Source organism: Hakea prostrata, chromosome 7 (genome assembly GCF_041222555.1).
Source record: "Hakea prostrata isolate BN-2017 chromosome 7, UWA_Hpros_2, whole genome shotgun sequence".
Taxonomy (NCBI): Eukaryota; Viridiplantae; Streptophyta; class Magnoliopsida; order Proteales; family Proteaceae; genus Hakea; species Hakea prostrata.
Window position 1 is genome coordinate 22,747,186 of NC_142606.1, and position 22,559 is coordinate 22,769,744.

At 35.8% G+C, this 22,559-nt stretch overlaps 1 protein-coding gene across 1 annotated transcript; it reads left to right on the forward strand.

Moving 5' to 3' along the window:
- Positions 1-13,699: 13,699 nt before the first annotated feature.
- AAE7 (acyl-activating enzyme 7) lies at positions 13,700-19,013 on the forward strand. Its single transcript, XM_089163948.1, has 3 exons — positions 13,700-14,075; positions 16,351-16,941; positions 17,750-19,013. Exons 1-3 carry the CDS (start codon positions 13,863-13,865, stop codon positions 18,644-18,646), a joined length of 1,701 nt encoding a protein of 566 aa, XP_089020074.1. The 5' UTR covers positions 13,700-13,862; the 3' UTR covers positions 18,647-19,013.
- The last annotated feature ends 3,546 nt before the right edge of the window (positions 19,014-22,559 follow it).

Below are 22,559 nucleotides of genomic sequence, written 5' to 3' on the forward strand. Positions count from 1 at the left end.
GAAAAAGAAGAAGTCTGAGATACAGCAGCATGAGAAGCTAATCTATCAGCTACAAAGTTACCTTCTCTAAGAGTATGAGAGACAATTAAAACTTCAAACTCGGTAGAAAGTTTAATGATATCGTGAATGAAGTGACTTATCTACCAAGGAGGAGACTCTGTTTTCTTGTTAATCAAATTAACGACAGCTTCATTATCACTTTCTATGATTACTTTTTTCAGTTGTGAGAGATTGCAAGCTTCATTCCTTCTTTGATTGCAGCAGCTTCCATGCCAATAGCTTGTGAGTTGCCTCCTTTGCAGTAGAAGCAGAAGAGTGATTGGCCCAGGTGATCTTGATCAATACCTCCAAAACCAGCTTGGCAATGGTTGGAATCTTTGATGATTGCAGCTCTATCTACATTGATTTTAATGAAGTGCATAGGAGGGGCTCTCCATTTGATGTTCTTGAACACTTTTTTTCCTCTGATTTTCTAATGAAGGGCTAAATATTCTGTTGCTAAGGACTGAGCAGATCTCCAGATATGAAAATGATTACTGAAAGGTCTTGAGTGAGCAGCATTATTAAAAGCTAGCTAGATGTGCCATAACATAAGCAAGTGATTGTTGAAATGAATACTTGTGTGTTAACCCATAGTGAGTTAAACATTTTTATTTATATAACCAAAAGAGGAGGGTAAAAATGGAACACAATAATAATAGAGAATACAAATATTTGATTCCTTAACACCCGTCTGAAAAGTCAAGGGTCCAGTGAGGAGCTTGACTTTGGACCGAAGAGAGCGAAAATGGGTGGAGGAGAGACCCTTCGTAAGAATATCAGCCAACTGATCAGTGGTGGAAATATAGCGAACGTCAAGATTCTGCTTAGCCACTTTGTCACGCATAAAATGAAAATCAACCTCAATGTGCTTTGTGCGAATATGAAAACAAGGTTGGCTGTCAAATAGGTAGCACCAAGGTTGTCACACCACAAAGTAGGAGGTGTAGTTTGAGAAATACGTAATTCAGTGAGTAAAGACTGAATCCATGTAAGTTCAGTCGTAGCAAGGGCAAGGGCCTGATATTCACTCTCAGTACTAGAACGTGCAACAATGGTTTGTTTACGAGACTGCCAAGAGACCAAGTTGTCCCCCAAGAAGATAAGATAGCTGCCTTGAGACTTGCGATCTACAGGACATCTAGCCCAATCCGCATCAGAATAGGCGGTAAGAGAACAAGTAACAGAAGGTGTAATATGAAGTCCATAGAGTAGAGTGCTTTTAAGATATCGAAGCAACCGCTTAAGGGCAATCCAATGATCCTCCAATGGTGTGTTCAAAAACTGACACAACTTGTTAACAGTGAAAGCAATCTCAGGACAAGTGAGAGTAACATATTGTAATGTGCCAACAAGACTCTGATATAAAGATGGATCAATGATATGTTTCACTCAACAAATGCTCTGATACCATGTTGAAATGAATATTTGTGTATTAACCCATAATGAGTTAAACACTTTTATTTATATAACCAAAAGAGGAGGGCAAAAATGGAATACAAGAATAATATAGAATACAAATATATTATTCCTTAACAATGATGTATGACTTCTTCCATTTCTGAGATGTTTCCTCTTGCTGAACTTAACCAAGTAGAAATTTGATCTACAAGATTTGTGGATCGATTCCACCAGCAAATTCTGAGTTTTGACCAAACCAGTTTGGGAAAGTTACAATGTAGGAAGATATGATTTACAATTGCTCTTTCAAGGGAGCGAAGTGAGCAAATGCCGTTGATTCTACAACCTCTTTCAGATAGAAGAGCTGGTGTGGGGAGCTTATCATGTAGTATTTTCCAAACAAAGTGGATGACATTGGGAGGTGCCATAATACAAGCCAAGGTATTGAAGATTTGTTGTTTTGATTATCCAAGAAAAATCTATAAGCTGAAGCCACTATGAATAAACTAGTAGGGGTTTTCTCCCACAAGATTCTGTCTGGACAATTTGATAATGATAATGGGATACTAAGAATTTTTTTAGCTAGATCATTAGGCCACCAATCTCTAACTTTGATCTCATTCCATTTGACAGAGTTAGTATCTATAAAGAAAGATACAAAGTTTGGGATCTCACCTTGAAGAAGTAGAGGAGCTTGAAGAGTTGGAGTGTCAGGAATCCACTTATCCAACCATGGATTAATATTGGCACCATCGCCAACCATTTTTAAAATGTCAGGTAACATAAAGTCTTTAGCTTTGAGAATGGATTTCCAACCCCATGAAGCATTAATAGGAGTAGTAGCTTGCAGAAAGTTGTAGTTTCTGAAATATTTTTCTTTCATTAAATTAAACCAAATTGACTGTTTCCCAATGATAAGCTCCCAAGCTCTTTTAGCTATAAGGGCAAGATTCCACACTTCCATATTCTTGATGTTGAGGCCTTCCAATCTCCTAGGTTTGCAGATTGTTTCCAATTAATAGTATGGAAATGAGATTTATCACCATTTGACCAAAAGAAATTTCTATTTAAGGAGTCCAACTCATTGAGGGTTTTTTTTTTTTTTTGGCAAGATGAAGCATGACATATAGTGAGTAGGAAGAGCTTGATTGACTGATTGGATAAGGACAGTTTTTCCAGCAAAGCTTAAGAATTTTGCTTTCCACCCTTGAAGTCTGAGATTAACTCTTTGTAAAAGACTTTGACAATGATGATGCTTGATCTTTCCACTGAATAAGAGAATGCCTGTGAAGAGTCGAAATCGTCAGTTTTTCAAAAAAAGTGAAAAACATCTTTTGGAAATGGATCTCGACTATTCGCTGCAAGTGTTGCGCAATTATCTTTAAGAGCCTACTTCCATGCAGAGATTGACACTATTCTCTTTGGGATGTCGTTTGCATGTTTTCTCTTTCCAAGGGAGTACTGGAAAATTAAACTTCATTTTCTTGGGTAAGCCATTCCATCTTTAACACGCTGAGGAGGAGATCTCTTGTTAACCATTATCATCACTGCTATCAAGTCACTTGCCATCCACCGGTGCTGGATTTGCAAGTCTTTGGCTCTTGCTAACCTGTTAACAATGCAGGGTTGTTCGATGGGTATGAGCAACACTTCTTAGTGAAAAGGTTTTGGGTTCGACTTTTAGTGATGGGATACGTAATATCTTCATCTCCTATACATAAAAGGAAAATTTTTACGAAATTATCATTAAATTTGAGATTTGGTAAAGAAATTATTTTATCCTACCCTTCACATCAGAATACTACAAGCTTTCTCAAACCTGACTGGGCACTCCCTGAGAGATATCTTTTATGGAGTGGGAGCTGAACCCAGGGTTAAGGTGGGCCCAAGATGAGCTAAAAGGCTCTAAAGTTGAGCTAGGGTTTGGAAAAATATATTTCATTCTTAAAGCTGAATTGTAAGGCAACATGGTTGGAGTGTAATACAAATGATGGTGTTAAGATAGTAGTTAGAGGTGGAATGATGTTTTTCCCCTTTGATGAGGTGCTTATGGGAAAAGGTCTTGTGATACTATGTCGGCTTCAACAAGCACAAGTACAAGTCTATTGGTGGAATTTGACTCCATGGAATTCATCAATCCTATCCTCCGCACAATCCTTTAGTGTCTAGCCAATCCTAGAAATCTGAACACTTCAATCTGTTGATGTTCAGGGTTTAAGCAAAAGGTTGCTTAAAGCATTACACCATGAGTATATAGTTCGTAATACTAGACCGTTGCTTCTAGTTAGTATTTATAGAACTACATTGAGTTCTACAATTAATTGGAATCTCCTTTAAGGCCTATTACATTATTGGATTGTAACCAATCTGATTGCCTAAAATTGGAATATGAGTTGTGTATAACTTAAATATTTCAACAATAAATTGGGTTTAACTCAAATACCTCAATAGTCTTCTCCTATTTTTACATATGATTTCAATATTGGTCCCAAAATTGTAATGTTCAAGCTCAATACAAAATCATTCATAACTTGCTAAAGAGAATAATATTCAATTAAATCCCAGTGAACTTTTTGAATCGAAACATAAGTTTAGAACAAATCTAAACCCAATCTAATTAGGAGTTCTTCCTGGAAGTGAATTACTTATTCTCACAAAGAACAGTTACAACTATTCGATGTAGCCTTGGACGATTTCACCCATAAAGTGAATCACTCTCTACAAGATCCATCGTTTTACTTATTAAATAAATCATTTTCAAGAAGCCTTAGGTTTGGATTCACTCCTCAATTTTCACCATCCATTGCAAATTCAGCATGTATAAATTTCATAAAATATGAATTCAATCATTTGCATAAGTATCTACTTCAACCAAAAGAACTTAATACAATCCTCCTGATGGCTAAAAAGACATTTGCATTCTCATTAAGAACAAGATTTAAATGATTTTTTTTACAAAGTACCACTCAATGTTTTCATTTTGAATGTTATAGTTATCATGTCCAACACAGTTATTGGTTGTATCGGTACATTTGGAATAACATACTTTTCCATGGAAGACATATCATCAGATGTGTAATGATATAAAAGTTATAGTAATATCATTGAAACATATTAAAAATTTTTCATATTTTTTTTGTAGGAATAATAAGATAATTAAGCTTCATACAAAAGTTGTTACATCATCAATGTTGAATGGCTTCACAAACCTTTATACTCCACAATCCTACTAAATTATTTAAAATAGATAAATTGCCATGGATGCTAACTATGGCTAGATAAAATTTTAATAATGCAAAATAACAGAGAATTGGATCAGACCTACCTATATGGTCTTTAACTCCATCTCTCCCACAATTTAAAATGTTTAATCTTTGTTCAATCCCTTTGGAAGGGCATCTACCGTGTTTTCATTTGATCTCACATCGATCAAAGTGATAACTCCTTGTTCTATAAGATAATTCAACATAACCCGTCTTAGCCTAATTTGTCTTCTCTTATTATTAAGAGTGAGTTACTCTTTGTCATTGTTGTTGCTTGATTATCATATAACAAACTTAAGGAATTATTTTCTTTAAATTAAAGAAATAAATATTCAGGATAAGATATTTTATCAACTTTCTGTTTAATCTCTTCGTAAGACTAGAATATATAATTTTGATCCATAAAGGATAAAGCTTAGAGCAATACAAATCTATCGCTTAGATCTTTATTCAACAGCCACTTCATCTAGTGTAAAACATAACCACTAGTAGATTTATTGTTTCCATATTTGAGTAACAAGATGCATCAGAATTATCTCTTTAGAATTTAAGGATGTCTAGTTTGAAAAACAACATAGTTTAAAGTACTTCCAATATATCTTCTTAGACTTGTGAAGGCAACCCAATGCTCTCTACTACGATTACTAGTTAATCAACTCAACATGCTTCTGTATAGATTATGGCTGGCTTAATGCAATTTATTGCATATGAAATACTACAAATTAGTCTCAAATAATTTGACTAAGTTACAGCTTTACCATCAATGTATACATGTTTTTCGTTATTATCATATGGTATCTCTATCGTTTTGCGTCTATTGTATCCCCGTTTAGAAAGTAATTTTTCGATATAGTTAAATTGGTTAAGGTAATTCCTTAATAAAATTTACTTTCATAATAAAAAAAATTGTTGTCCATAACACTAAGATTTATCATGATAAATTCATTAATTAAAGTTTATTTAATGTCACTTACTACAGAGTAATCAAAACAAAAAATCAACATGTCATCTACAAATAAACGAATAATTGCAACCTTATTCAACTCAAATATATTTTTTAAAATTTTGATGCCATATTAGATGCTTGTTTAAGATCATAAAATGATTAATTTAATTTATAGTCTTTATGTTTAAAAACATTTCATAATATATCCTTAATATTTGTTTATGTAAATTTCATCAGTTAGATTATTATTAAAGTATAATCATTTTCTATCTATTTGATGCATAATATAATACTCAATAGATGCTAAAGCAAGAAAAATCTAATTTTGACTAGATTACGGATTGGTGAATATATGTTAAAATAATCCACCAAGCTAACCTAAGTCCAACCTTTAGTTACTATCGTGCTTTCCATTAGGCTACTGATCCATCAAGATTTAGTTTTCTTTAAAACTGATTTAGTTTAGGCACATAGGTTAGGATCTATTTGTTATTATAACAAAAAAATGCATTTCAATATCAGCTGCCTCTACCCATAACAAAGAGTCTTTAGATGCCATCGCTTATTTATAGGTAGATGGATCATTTTCTAAATGGCAAGTCACAGAAGCCTTACTAACATTTTTAACTACTTTCTCTCTTTTGAATGTTTACTTTAGGTTTTTATTCAAGAATCATATTGGTATTATTATTAGAAATGCCTGATTCAGATTCCACGATTGACTTTGTAACCATTTCTTGGTAAGATCATGCTTTGATCTGTAAGATACTTATCTCTAAGGAATATTGTTTCTAGATGTTATCACCACATTATTTATTAGATTCAATAACTGGCGTACAACATAGTCTTCTACATATCCTAGACATTTACAAATATTAGTTTTGGGTCACACCTTAGGTCTCATATCTTAACATAAACAATATAGCTCAAAGTATTTAAAAGGTAAACTCTACAAGGATATTTATGCTAAAACTTTATATAAGTTTCAGTCAATTTATGAGTGACGTAACTTATTTAGAATATGATTAGCAATCGATGTTGTTCATCCTCAATAATATTTAGGCATGTGAGCAATCAATGACATGGAATTTAACATTTTGTTAAAGTCATTATTTATTTCAGCTATGACATTTAATTGATGTGAATAAGGTGCAGTAGTTTCAAGAATTATACCCATAGATGCACAATATATTTTGAACTTAGTCAAAGAATATTCACATCTTTTAATCACTTGTAACTTCTAAGTATTAACTTTAGGTTTAGTTGATTCTCAACCCTAAAGTGTAAAGTTTTCAAATACTTCATTTTTCAATTTTAACAGATGAATATGAGAATATCTAGAAAAATCATTTATAAATATCATTTATAAATATAATTAAATACTTCTGTCATTTAGTTGTGAAAAATTTAAAATCATAAAGATCATAATGCATTAATTTCAAAATTTGTGTGCTCCTAGAAACATAATAAAAATGTTTTATAGTAATTTTTGTTTGGACAAATACTTCATGTATGCTAAACTATATCAAAGTTTCTAATAGTATGTCATAAATTAAAAAAAAAACATTAGACAATTTTCCTTTAGTTCACATGTCTCAATCTACACTACAATATTTCAAGATCAATTAAATTTAAACTAATATGATTTCTTGTTTCATTTTTCTAAACTCAATCTATACATGACATTAGTTAGACAAATACAAGTAAGGAAAAAGAAAATTTTCATAATTATCACTATAAAAAATGCATATGCCAACATCCATGGTTTTAATGCACAACAATGAAATGGATATTATCTATTAATATGATTTAATAATATTGAATAACTTGTTTTTATTTACAAGTTTATTTATTGTCCATGTCTTATATCAAGATTTACAAAATGCAAATTAATATGATCCATTTAATATGATATCAAAACTTATAACCATGTTTTTACTATTTGAAAGAATAAAAAATAATGGTATATTATGCCTTGTGCTAGGTATGGTTGATCACCCATTATGCATTTCTTTTGTTGTATTAGTAATTGTAAATGTTTAGTTATGACTTATTACTCAGAACGACCACTCACGACCATTACTTCCAACGACGACTCTCGATTCAGACTCGTACGACAACACCCGACGACAACACGACTCAGACTCATGAGAACTTACTCTCGACAATACCTCACAACAAAGACTCACTCACTAAGACGACTCACAACGACAATTTTCAACTCAAGACTTAACTCACAACTCAACACACATACACAATAACTTAAAAATAACAAACATAACTTTAACCATGACTACAACCCAAGAACAATTCATAAACATTAATTATTGTGCATTATTCCAACTTGGTATTTTATGCTTCAGTTATTCAAGTTTCTAATCCAAGTTTTCTATTATTCACTTTTAAGAAAGATTTAAGTCACTTCTGAATCTATGACTCAAGAATGCCCCTACAATATCACATGGAGTTAGGACTTGTATGAACCAAGGCTCTGATATCACCTCTGTCACACCCCATCCAGCCAGATCCGGTTATACCCGAATACCCGTGGGGGTAATACACTGCAGGACCTAGGTTCATTGACAATTCCATACAACACAGGATATAGCATAATTAAAAGGACAAGAATAAATCAAGTTCTAGTAATAATTTATTAAATCTGGATTATCAAAAGGTTACAATCATCCATTATCTAAAGTTAATCAAAATGGACATCAGAGTTTGAAGGAAGCATATATTGTCATAGCGAAATTTAAACTAAACTGATTCTCTAATAGAATCCAACCTCATAAGAACAGTCTTTGCACGGGCATGAAGCTCCATGCAAGTCTACATCTTCTTCAGTCACTCATTCAAAAAAGCCTGCCGGAGACGAATCTTCCACTTGGAAGGAGTCCTCATAACCTGTAAATATTCTAATAGAAACAGACATATAAAAACGAATGAGTTCAACAAAATTCAGTGAGGTCAACTTAGCATCTTATCATACATTCGTCCACAAGATTCCACATCATATCATGAATTCGTACACAAGATTCCACATCATATCATGAATTCGTACACAAGATTCCACATCATATCATGAATTCGTACACAAGATTCCACATCATATCATGAATTCGTACACAAGATTCCACATCATATCATGCATTCGTATACAAGATCTCACACCACACATATAGCTTGAGTATCGATAATGTAATTAATGATAGTGATATAATGTATGAATGATTATGATATTATGCTCCTAACTCTATCATGAGGTCTCTATGGTAGATACACATTAAGTTTGTACACCAATCTCCTTTGGGTGGTCTCAGTCACTCTCCCTCAACAAGAGACGTCTATTGGGTTCTCCGCGGTTGTTGGGTAAAGTCTTGTAAAGCCATAGTTGGGGTATAGGTCACCACTCTCTCACATCACTGTTTGGTATGAGATTGACGCGTGTCAAGGATAATCCTGGCCTAGTGCAAAGTCATACGGTCTTGTACTACATATGGTCGGGATATCTCCCCTCATGCCTAGTGCCCTTTTGGTTCAATACCTTTCCACCTATGAATAAAATCCTCAACGGGAGGCATCTGTTGGATACCATTCATTAACCCAGTGGTCATCCACATATAATGGACAGGATGCTCTCCATGTCCTCTCACAGATCATTTCATCGGTTTTGAGCGTCCAAGAGCCTTTATCTATTATATGCAACCCTACCTCTCTATGATGATAGTGGGCTTGCTTGACGCTCAGGACCCAGCCACTAACATCACGGGTTAACCGGCTTCAATACCCCTGCTAGAAGGGTAGTAGTATTCATGAAGTTATCTAGCCAAACACTTCTAGACACTTAGCATTCATGTACTTAAGTCTAGATGCATACTCATGTAAGTCACTTGGGTAATGGGCGAACCCACAACCTTAGTTTGAAACATAAAATAAAAAGGGTAATTTAATTCAACATCATCCATATATCTTCATATCAATAATTTAGAATTTGAAAATAAAAGAAAACACTCAATCCATTCAATCTCATCCATCTCATACATTCTCATATTGTTTTCAAAGAATATTGAAAATAGAAGCAAAGATACTTGCTTACCTTCTAGTGCAAAGTCCCACACATAATCACAAGATAATAAATATTGAAGCAACGCAATATATCAATAATGAAGTTTAATTACATAATTAAACATGTAAGATAAGGTTGAGTATATTCCTCACCTTTCTAATTAGAATAAGCTCTCCAAAGTTCCACAAAGTCACACTCACGAGTTGGTGATTATAATCAAAATAAACCTAATCATGTAAGAGGATCATTAGACATAAATTAGAAATCAATTGGGTTTTAATATAGTTCTCAAAATCACCCAACAAAAGCCTAATCTGCCAACTAGTTTCGAACCCACCTTTATCAACATAGTTGCGGCGAAAATCAAATTTCACCATCGATTCGAAGTCGAATCGAAACGAAACTTTGGGAATGTATAATTGGTAGCAATAGGGTCCTAAGTATACCTTCAATTTTATTTAATTCCATCTCAATAAAAAAGCCCCAATTTTGGGCTCTCGCGAGTGCTATCGGCTGAGTCTGAGAGCCAAAATGCAAAATCATTTGCAACGATTCGCACAAACCACTCACAAACAAAAGGGAAACATAAATAAAACTATTTGCAAGCATTCAAAACACCTATCATGTTACAACTACTCAAATCCAACATTTATAGCGAAGAACTACTCCTAAAACAAAGCCCAAAGAAGAGGGTTTGATGATTCTTACCTTTCCTAACGTTTCCGCAATGATTCGGGTGCCAACACGCGTCCAAACGGTTAGGAATCTTCCTCTCCCTTGGTTTCTCTTCTTCCTTGAGCCTCAGCCTCGTACTAGCAACATAAAATGCGAGTATGAGTGAAGGAGAGCTTCAAAATAGGGTTTTAAAGGGTAAAACCCGATTCTACCCGAATTGAGCTGTCGGCGTTCGACCAACCGTTCAACCAGCCCGACCGACTGGCCCTGATTGAGGGGCCAAATGAAATCTAAATTGGGAGATCTTTGGCTTGTTGGAAAGGTCTTTCGACACCCTTCGTTTTGATATCTTATTCGTGTCAATCGGATTCTCTATCACCGATCTATGGCCGTTCCAAGATCACCCTTTTTACACCATCATGATTAATCTTCTCTCTTCAATTAAACTTTAGGAGAGTTGATGAGTCATCACAAGGGTCATCCACCAACATTGGTTCTATTTCCAACCCTTCGGGCTCCACTTGAATGGCCCGCATTTGTCGTCAACTTGAGGCCCGATTTTCTCAATTTTGAAGCCACGAGTTAAAGGGGTAGAAATCCGGGGGATTTCACATTTATCTATTGAGAAATTGCATACTTCAAATTTTGAGAAGTTGGTATATGATATTGGAATGTACGTACTTAAAAATACTCAATGATGTTATCATCAGGGGGAGTAAAATACATGCTGCACTCTTTTTCCCTTAACTAATGTTTTGTCCCACTAGTTTTCCTAGTAAGGTTTTTAATGAGACAACTACTAATACGTATTATTTAGATATGTATACTCTTTTTCCTTCACTAAGATTTTTTTCCCACAAGGTTTTTCTTAGTAAGATTTTAACGAGATACATTATCTATTGATGGACATCTAAGGGGGAGTGTTATAAATAATATTTATTATGGATGTCCATTACCCCAAAGAGATTGTACTTCCAATTGAATATCTCAATTTCTTCATGATGCAATATTGGTGAAGATCACAACCATCTCATTACACAATGTTGGCAGTCAATATTTCCATTCTATGCACCTTCTATCTTGGGTGGCAATCTATCCTTTCATATCAAGATTATCTTATTGTGTGTGAGAATCATATATTGTATTTCTTTGCAAAGTAGATGCTAGTTCCATTATAAATATGTAATGACTAACTCAATAGAAGTGCCGAACTCATCTTGTCTTTCTTCTTTGTATTTAAATTATTTTATTAGTTTAAGTAATAAAAGTCTTACTAAGAGACAAAATGTCTATTCACCATAGAAATTATAAGTTCAACAAGTAAATAATAATTAAAAAAGAGAGAGTACATGCATTTGAAGATTTCGGAGGAGCACCCTGACGGCTATTGACCACAAATTCAGGGGTGCCCACACGGTTTGGGTGATAGATTTTTTATTTTTTATTTTTATATATTTTACTATTTTTTATTTGTGGACTCCACATGATGTGTGGTTGTAACACCATCAAGGGAGCACTCTGTCCTCTCTGTCCTCCTAGTAATTTAATCGACCAAAAAAACTTTTTGGTAAAAATAGAATATTTTATTAAAGAGAAAAACCACGATTACAATATATCCTAAAATATTAGGGGATGGAGATATCAATATACCTTAGTAAGAGTCAAACCCACAATCTCTTCACTAAGAGGTGTTGGTTTTACCACTAGAACAACTTTGCGTTGGCAAGATTATTTCCTTAGAAAAATACTTCAACATGTTATTGGTTTCCATAAATATGGTATATGTCATTGAATATTCTTATATGATATGGTGTGGAATAAACAAACCAATTGAGTCAATCCTTTATGTACATTAGGTAGAAAGAGAATACTTCGTCAAACGCAGGGTTGGTTGACTAGTAAAGCTCCACACTTCTTAGTGAATAAGTTGTGGGGTTCAACCCTTGCAAACGGCATACATAATATCCCATTCCCTATATATAGGAGTTTGAAAGTCTGGTTACGGTACTCTCTTTACACTCCTCCACCACACATTAGGGGACCACCACTATACTCTTATGGGATGGATCTCTGATGAATGCCCTTCATTGATGCTCCTTCAAGAGTACTCACTAGTCGTTAATGCAAAGTTGATAGAGTGGTAAGATCCATACTTCTCAATGGAGAGGTCATGAGTTCGATCCTTGCGGACAACAAAGCTCCCCCTAAGGATGTAATCAAGGTGTGTGTAAGCTGATCCGGATGAAGAAGAAAAAGAAGAAAAGAAAAGTAATCACTAGCCCTATATGACTATACATTAGGGGGACCATCACTAAACTCTTAGGAGATGGATCTTTGATGAATCTCCTTTATTGATGCTCCTACTCCTAACCCTATACTTATACAACAATAAAAGTAACCTGTCAACAATTTTCTCTTAATGGTCATAAATACCCCTTTTGAGTTCACCATCAATTAAGGAAAATCCATTTAAATTCTATTTTGGCTTCACAATAATTCCCATAATCTACTCCAGATAGCCATAAATACCCTTAAATTTGGTCATAAGATACGATTTGAAAAACTCTAAATTGTGACCTGGAATGAATCAATTCTGATCCAAATAAGATTGGAATGTAGACTAGAATCAGCCAGAAGCAAGAATGCTCTTACCCCCACTTTTACTAGATTTGTCTTATGGATAAAGATGAAAGGGTTTGGATTTATATGGTGAGGGTTTTTCTGCTACATTATTGTCAAACTTAGGATTGAAGAAGAAAATGAAAAACTTCTTTAAAGAATACATTTTTGATGATCAAACATGGAGGTTGTTAAATGAATTTTTTTTTCTTTCGTAAAATACTTAGCCGCATAATTTTGTGATACCAATGTGCGTATGAGAGGTCCAGAGCACACGCATCACTGTATTATTATTATTATTATTATTATTTTTTGTACGAAAGAGCTTCATTCATGAACTTGAAAGAAATTACAGACACAACAAATAAAAGAAAGAAATACAAAAGATAAATACATGAAACAAAAGGTTCGCTTTGAACTAAAGAATGAAAATTGATCCAATGTCATACATGCAATAGGCAAGGTCATCTATACTAAGAATGGATCGAGACGTCACTATATTATAACAAATACCTTTCTCGGTATAAGATTTAGGGAAAATAGAGAAAAAAAAAATTTAAGAAGTGACACGTCAACGCCATTTTTTTAGAAATGACACGTGGACGTCTTTGATTAGTCTACCTATTGCACGTTTGCACCACAAATACAAACAGCTATGCTGTGTCACCTTGAGAAAGAGAGAGAGAAGGCCTTGATTGAAACTTCAAATAAGAGAATCGAGGTGCGACTTGCGAGAGCTCCAGAGAAAGCGAAAGAGAGGGAGAGAGGGAGAGAGGGAGAGAGAGAAAGCGAAAGAGAGGGAGAGAGAGAGAAAGCTCGGAGGATACAGAAAAAGGAGGTTTGGAGTTGCGCGATGGCGGCAGAAGATATCGACGACCTCCCTAAGAACGAAGCGAACTACACTGCCTTAACTCCTCTGTGGTTTCTGGAGAGAGCTGCTTTAGTTCATCCGCAGAGGAAGTCCGTGGTTCATGGATCTTCACACTACACTTGGCTTCAGACTTATCAGAGGTGTCGACGTTTGGCTTCTGCGCTATCCAAGAACTCCGTCGGGGGTGGAAGCACGGTAATTTCTCGATCCCGTCGTCCTCTTAATTTTGCATTTCCTTTTGTTTTTTTGGTCCTTGTGGTGCTCTGCTAGACTAATTTCACTGGATTGGTTTTGATGATTATGTTTAGGGTGTATTTAGTACTGTTTTGCTTCACTGATGTGATCGTTGGTTAAGTATTAATTTGTCTGATGATCGACCATGTTTTAACTTCTGACCTCTCGCGGTTTGAATATCTGGTTTTGTTTTTGGATTTGAGTTCACCGATCGAAGATATGTGGTGATTTTTCTGTTAAACTAGGAAAAAATGATTATGGAGAAAAATAAATTTATAACGTTAAATTTGAACTTTTGTATAGGTTAAAAATCATAAACACAAGTTTGAAATTGGTAGGAGACGGAGAAAGATTTTTTTGGTTGCGCTATTTAAAATCGTTACGCAGAGTATTCGGTCTGCTAGTACGAGAAGAATCTGGAAGGGAGGAGAGGAATAAGTATTGATTTCAAAATTCATTTTGAAATCACAGCTAAGAGTGAGACGGTAAAAATGGTACTTTATAGCTGAACTTCATGCTCTCACAGAAGAAACTTATTTGTTAAATCCTTCTGGATGACCTTGCTTTTTGGTGGATTCTCTGCTTTTGTTTTCATGGGGTATCAATATGCTGCCCCACAGTATAATTGTTAAAAATGTCTGCTACATACTCCGTGGGAAAGGGAAAAGAAAAAATAAAAAAAATCTTGAGATGATGTTCGCCAACATGCTTAGAAGTCATTGAACTATCCCATTACTTGCACAGTAACTACCCCTCAGCAGCCACCCAACTCCAATTCCATCCCACTTCCCAACCCCTCCCCAGTCGGTATCGCTTCTTCTACTCTACCTCCCACCTTGTCTATCACACATTTAGGTGGAGGACCTCCTTTAACAAGGTGGGACTCCTCCCTTGCATGTATGGCTTGGTCTTTTTGTGTGTGAGAGTGTGCGTGTGTTTGGGGGGGGGGGGGGGTAGTGATACACTACCCTAGAAGATGAAAATAAAAGAAAGTTCAGGAGCATCTTACCATGTACCTGCTTAAAGATCAACACTTTCATATTGGATTTGCTGAGTTCATGCTAAGAGCTTTCTTAATTTGGCCTGAAAGAAACTTGTGGGATCAAGTTCTTGAGCTTCCCAGGATCACCCATTGATTCATCATACCACCATGAATGACATCCTTGATTAGTAGACTACCTGAATCTAACACCAAAAATACAAAAAAAATATAAGGGTGGGGGTTTCGGGGGAGAGGGAAGGTAGTTCAGTGAGGGGCAAACGACTACAACACCTTATATTGGAGTTGACCCTATCCTACAATCTAAAACATCAATAGCGTATAAAATATCCGTGTAAAACATAATAAACATGTTGAATATATTTACTTTTCCTTGCTTACTCTGCAGTTGGAGCTTTTTATACTTTGTAGCTCCTGAGTTCATGTTCTGTTTGCATGGAATCTTCATTTCAACCAAACTAATAACCAAAAAATAATCGAAGTCAAAGGAGGAGAAAACAATGTAATATTAACCGTTGAGTTTCCAAACATCTCATTGCTATTCAGGCATGTTTTTTCTTTTTGTCAATCCTTATGTTGTGGTTAGTTCCTTTTTTATTTAATGTAAAGAAGTTAACCTTAATATATGAAGTTGTGAAAAAATATCTTTCAAGTACAAGGAAGTCAAGTAACTGCTAAGTATTGCACGTGAATAAATATTCAAACCAATAAAATGGCAATGTCACTACGGTACTGGAGATTTTATCAGGAAAGGATTTTTTTCTTCTACTTTACTATGATTGGTTCAAAGAGATCACCCTTGTTATGTTGAACTGTGGAAGGACCTCAAGCTTGAATCTGTGATATGACCTCATAAAATGTGAAGTTTAAAAGAAGGTTCATAATGTGAATGATGGGGAACATAGATTCTAAGCCTAATAACATCAATCTGTGGACGGTCATGTGTAGGATCTCTGAATTGTGCCATTGGAATTGCTCTTGACATTGGAACACTAATTTTATTTTATTTTATTTTTTGGGGGTTGGGGGGAGAGGAAACTGCAGATTTTGCAAGAATTGTATTTCGTTTTATCGCCTGTGATCACCTTTGACTCATTACTGTGTACTTCTTGAGTGAATAAAATTAAGTTTCCTCTTTTTAGTTTGAGTCTGTTGTTTTCATGCTTCCTCATATATTTTCAGAGCTGATATGTTATGGTGATTACAGAATCTTATTTTTCTACTATATTGTGGCAGGTTGCGGTAATTGCGCCAAATGTCCCAGCCATCTACGAAGCTCACTTTGGAGTTCCAATGGCTGGAGCCGTGCTCAACTGTATCAACATTCGACTTAATGCAGCAGCAACAGCTTTCCTTCTAGGGCATTCATCAGCTGCAGTTGTAATGGTTGACCAAGAATTCTTTACCTTGGCTGAGAATGCCTTAAAAATTGTAGCAGAGAAAAACAAAAATAATTTTAAGCCCCCACTTTTGGTTGTCATTGGGGATAAAAGTTGTAACCCTGCAGAACTCAAAAGTGCTTTGGATAAGGGGGCCATTGAATACGAGAAGTTTTTGGAGATTGGTGACCCTGATTTTGCCTGGAAACCACCAAAAGATGAGTGGCAGAGCATTACGTTGGGTTATACTTCTGGGACGACGTCCAGTCCAAAGGGGGTGGTATTGAGCCACCGAGGGGCGTATTTGATGGCTTTAAGTGGTGCTCTTATATGGGGAATGAATGAAGGAGCTGTTTACCTCTGGACTCTTCCGATGTTCCACTGCAATGGATGGGGTTACGCTTGGACGCTTGCAGCTCTTTGTGGTACAAGCGTTTGCCTTCGCCAGGTATGTCTTTGTCCAGTATCAACACTTTTGTTGGATGATATACAGAAGCATCATGGTTTCCTTATAATCCTACTCCGGTAACAGATTTGATTCTTTTAAGATGTTAAGCTGTAAGCTTGATTTTGCTATGGACTAGACTAGATGCAGTGCCAATCCTAAAACAGGTGGTCAGTTTCAATCCATTTTTTCGTTGGTGTGGATTAAATGGGGATGGGGGTGGGGGTGGGGGTTTTGGTTCTTGGATCTTCTATTAGACACTGAATATAATTCTTGACAAATGCTGCAAAGCTGACTGGGACTGGTATATAGCTGTAATGTCTTCTAGAAACTACTGGAACACTGTCCATTACCCTTTGGATAACACAAAATGCTTGTTTTGACAGATGTTATCTTCAAGCAGGGGGAAATATATTACCAAAATTTGTAGAGGATCTATAGCCTATACCAGATAGCTTTAGACATTTAGGACCTGCAGGATCAACATATGTTTACTCATAGAACACATGGAGAGAATATGCTCCCAAGATTTGTGTAGGATCTGCATTAGTAGTTCTAGCCATTTAACAGAACACATGCTTCAAAGTTGGCAAGGAGGTTTTTACATAAAATTTTACCTCTGAAGTTTTTCTAATATTTCATAGAGTGTGCATGATTGATCAATTTTCTTCTTGTACTTGGGAGGTTATTGTTATTGTTATTGTTGGTACGGTTACTGTATGGACTTCTTTCGATTGACCACTAAATCAACATTGGTTAGATAACCTTACTGTTCTTCTTGCTCTTTCTTTAATATTTTGAATCCTTGCAGGTATCAGCCAAGGCAGTGTACTTAGCAATAGCTGAGCAAGGTGTGACACATTTTTGTGCTGCACCTGTGGTTCTCAATACCATTATCAATGCTCCTAAAGAGCAGACCATCCTCCCTCTCCCCCGTGTTGTCAATGTAAACACAGCTGGTGCAGCACCACCCCCATCTCTTCTGTTTGAGATGTCGAAGCGTGGGTTTCGTGTTACCCACACCTACGGACTCTCAGAGACCTATGGGCCTTCCACCGTTTGTGCATGGAAGCCTGAATGGGCTTCGTTACCTCTCGACAAGCAAGCCAAGCTTAATTCTCGTCAGGGTGTCCGTTACATTGGTTTGGAAGGCCTCGATGTTGTTAACCAACGAACAATGGAACCTGTCTCATCTGATGGTAAAACTATTGGAGAGATAGTGATGCGTGGTAATTTGGTAATGAAGGGGTATTTGAAGAACCCAAAAGCTAACCAAGAGGCTTTTGAGAATGGCTGGTTCCACAGCGGCGACTTGGGGGTGAAACATCCAGATGGGTACATAGAGGTAAAGGACAGGGCGAAGGACATCATCATATCTGGAGGTGAGAACATAAGCAGCTTGGAAGTAGAGAGTATCTTATATCATCATCCTGCAATCTTAGAAGCATCAGTGGTTGCAAGGCCAGATGAGCGGTGGGGAGAGTCACCTTGTGCATTTGTGACATTGAAGGGAGAAGTGGAAGGATCAAACGAACAAAGATTGTCTGAGGATATAATCAAGTTTTGCAAGTCGAAGATGCCTGCATATTGGGTTCCCAAGTCCATTGTTTTTGGTCCTTTACCCAAGACAGCCACAGGGAAAATACAGAAGAATTTGCTGAGGGCCAAGGCTAAGGAGATGGGACCTGTCAAGAAGAGTAGACTCTAAAACCATAAAACCGTTGGCAGAGGGTTTTAATATCAGTAGTAATTGCAGCATCCAAAAGGTTCATTTCCTCTTGTGTAATGATGGGAATGTTAACAGTCTTACCTCACCTCTTAATGTAGAATAAAGGATTGTTTGATTATACCAGGACTGATTTGGAACAGATCCAATAGATGATAAATGATGAGAATTGCAATGCCATGGTCATGTTCAACAGAGACGTCTGGAGGATTTTTATTTGCTGCGGCGGCTGTAGCCTCCAGCCGGTGGTTATGATCGTGCCACATGTACTTGTTTGCATTTAGCGGTTTAAATTAAAAATGCAGAGGTGTGAGAACAAAATTTTAGTTTTTATTTTATTGCCAATGGAGGATTTAGTACTAGGTTCAAACCTTGCCGGCCCAATATCCCTATATATAAAAAGTACTTTTGTACCCAAAATTTATTTTTTACATTCAAAGGTTTTAAATTTTTTAATTTACAAAAGAAACTCCTGGCCTACTCGGCTTCAAACCTCATACCCATACTAGATTTGGATGTTCTTGGTTACAACTTGATGAATATTCATTTTGCACTGATTGCTCATCCTCCAACTCTTGAAGCCTTCAGATTTTACCAAAGAAATTTCAGATTTCTCTTGACTGATTTGAACTGAAAGCATGTGGATATGATTCCGCCATAGGTGCGTCTGAAACCTCATGATTTAAAGTAATCATACAAAAATCTGAAATTTCCGATAGACAAATTATGTATAGACAACTTTGTTGAAATAATAAAGAGCCGTTTGTAATTGATTTTTTCAGGAGTAGTAGATGTAATTGATTACAAACAAATGGAGTTTATATGTAATTTGTCCATTCATGATTGCTTGACCAAATTGGTTTAACTCGAGTTTTATCAATTGGGGATGGGGATATTACATGTGTTGCCGACAAGGGTTGAACCTACAACCTTTTCATTGAGAAGTGAGGTTCTCAACCATTTCATTAACCCTCCATTATTAGTCCTAATTAGACTTGTAAATTGATCGAATTTGGCATGGATACACCAGTATCCAAATCCGAATCCGATTAGCAAAACCGCAATCCTATCCGAATCTGAATCTGGTGGAAATTTGGAGAAGGCATCTGAATTCAAATATGGAACTTTACCGGATATCCGAAAATAATCTAATCCGATAAACTATCCGATTATTGATTGGTGAGTGTCATTTATTTTTTATTTCCAATTTCTGATTACCTCTTCCGATTTCTGAATCCGATTATCAGTCATTTTTAAGATAAAATAATGTTTAATACTTTACTCTAATTGGATAATTTTTTTATTTCTGATTATCCGGTTACTGATTACCGGGTTCAATTATCTGAATTGAATCCGGTTGCTTATCCAACGAATACATATTTTTTCCTGTAAGAAAAATTCCAGATACAAAAACTCTTAAATGAATACAATGCGAATTTGGAGTCAGATTTTGACAATCCATTTGCAGATCTAGTCCTAATGTTTCTTAGTTTTGACGAGGATTGCTCAACCAATCCGAACCATGCCCACTTCGTTGAGTTGGGCTTTTCGGTAACAAATGGTAAACCACGGCCCGGTCCATGTGTTTTGAATGGGATCCCAATGTTGTGTCCATTCAGTAGTGGATGGGCCCACTCCTGAGGTTGGACCAGGGTTGTGAGAATTCTGATCTGAGTCTGTCTAGAAATTGGATCGGTCATGGCAAAGTGCTATCTGAATCAACCGATTCGAATTTTTGAAATGAGGGTTATAGTTGAGGTTGGACTCTTAGTTGTAGTCATGGATCAAAGTGTTGGCGATATATAGTGGCATCCCTTAGTGACACGATATATACAATATGTCAGCAATATATCGCTGAAAAAGAAAAGTCGATATATCATCGATTTTTTATCGCCAAATTTGCCATAAATAATAGAATTTCATTTGGTTTTCGATTTTTCATTCGATTTTTGCCAAAGTGACATAGGACCTCTACAGGCTCCGGGGGCGTTGCCCCCTACACCCCGCCGGGACCCCGTTTATCCGTTGGCAACAAAATGTGAAGCATGAGCCATACTCAACATAATTGTATAATGAATTCTAAATTTTTAGTACATGTCTTCACTAGTTGTGTATTTGTGTTCTCTTTGCATATTTACATTAGTTTATATGAATTTTTCAAACTTCTAATTTTGCCCGCATATAGCCGGATATATGTCACTCAAAAACTTTAGATTAAGTGATGTTTCAGGCCAAAATAATGTTCCCAGTGTATTTATTAGCCTCAAATTAAGTTACATAACAAAATTGAAACCAAAACGACCCTAAACACCCTTCGAAACCAGGAGTTGAATTTTCATCGATATCCTGCGAAAAGTCGTTGACATGTCTGTGAAATGTCTCCGTATTGGCGGTGTCGCCAGCCACCGAGACGACGACATGGCCCGACATGTCGGATCTTAGTTGTAGTACAAGTGATTAACTCATTTCTAATCCTTAACAATTTGTTAATCTATGACCATAATCGGGAACTAAACCAAAACGGACGGCTTTGATCCACCCGTTAAGTATTACTCATAATTTTATTTGTATACATAGGGATAAATATCTAACTAATTGTATGCATAGGAATTAGTAACTTGATGGTCCGAACCCGTGCTGAATCCCAAACAGAGTTTTTTGGACTCAATCTTGTCCCTGAGGGTGGGTCGGGTCAATATTCCATATTTGACTTGGACTAGGTTTACCCTACCACCACCATGTAAGATGTAAGATATATATAGTAAATGCAGACAACAATATGAAATTATAAATTATTTTATTATTTTGTAATTAGGCTCAACAATAGGGTTTATAAGGTCAAAAACAAGCTCAAGCTCAAGCTCATACTAGATTATTCAGGGTAGGGGTGTAAACGGATCAGATTCGGATCGGATAGTAGTAATATCATATCCGCACCTATCGGTTATCGGATGGATGGATTAAAAAAAAGATAGTCGGATAGTTATTTTCTCAAATAGATTCTTCTAAATTAGTATGAATACAAACTAAACACAAGTTTTCGACTACTTGTTGACATATTTAGCACTTTATTTGTGAGGGTTAGGTCTTAAACTTAAGAATTTAGCACTTTATCTATATCCTATTAATAATCGGACAAATTCGGATACCCCTAAATGGATGCAGATGCGAATTCGGAGGTGGATTTCGATTATCCATTTACACCCATAATTCAGGGTTAGTTCTCAAAGGAGTTCTTGACATTTTGATTCTATTGCATTTTTTTCTTATAAAAAAGATAAAGAAGAGCATTATGTTGCATACTTGCATGTGAGACCATGGTTTAAATATCTCACAATACAATACCAGCCAATCTATATATATAATAGATACAGTCGATCTTGACATTTTGATTCTATTGCCTTTTTGTTTTTGTTTTTTTAAAGGCACATATTGCACCAACATGTATTAACCAATAAGATACAATACTTAATACAAAACGATGCACTTCTTAAGATCACCTAACCAATACGATACTCGTATCAATGCTTTAAACTTTCTGAAACTTTTTAACTCTAAGTTCCATCCCCTAAATTAAAAATTCTAATTTTCTGTTTTGCTCTTTACTTTCTCCCAACCACTACCTAATTAGATGAAATCCAACATATTGTTAGGTTGAAACTGCTATGGGTGACTTATCAAGTCAATAGACATTATTATGTTGTGCTTAGAATACAAACACCAACATGATTAGTTGTTTAGAGTTGTTGATAACAGTGATCATTTCAATTGGTTGCCATATCAACTCAATAGTCACCATTCTATATACTTCTTAGACAGAATTATCATGTATAGAACATCGACACCAACTGTAATAACAAATTTTCTTTTCCAAGATTTCTTAAGCTCTACTCTT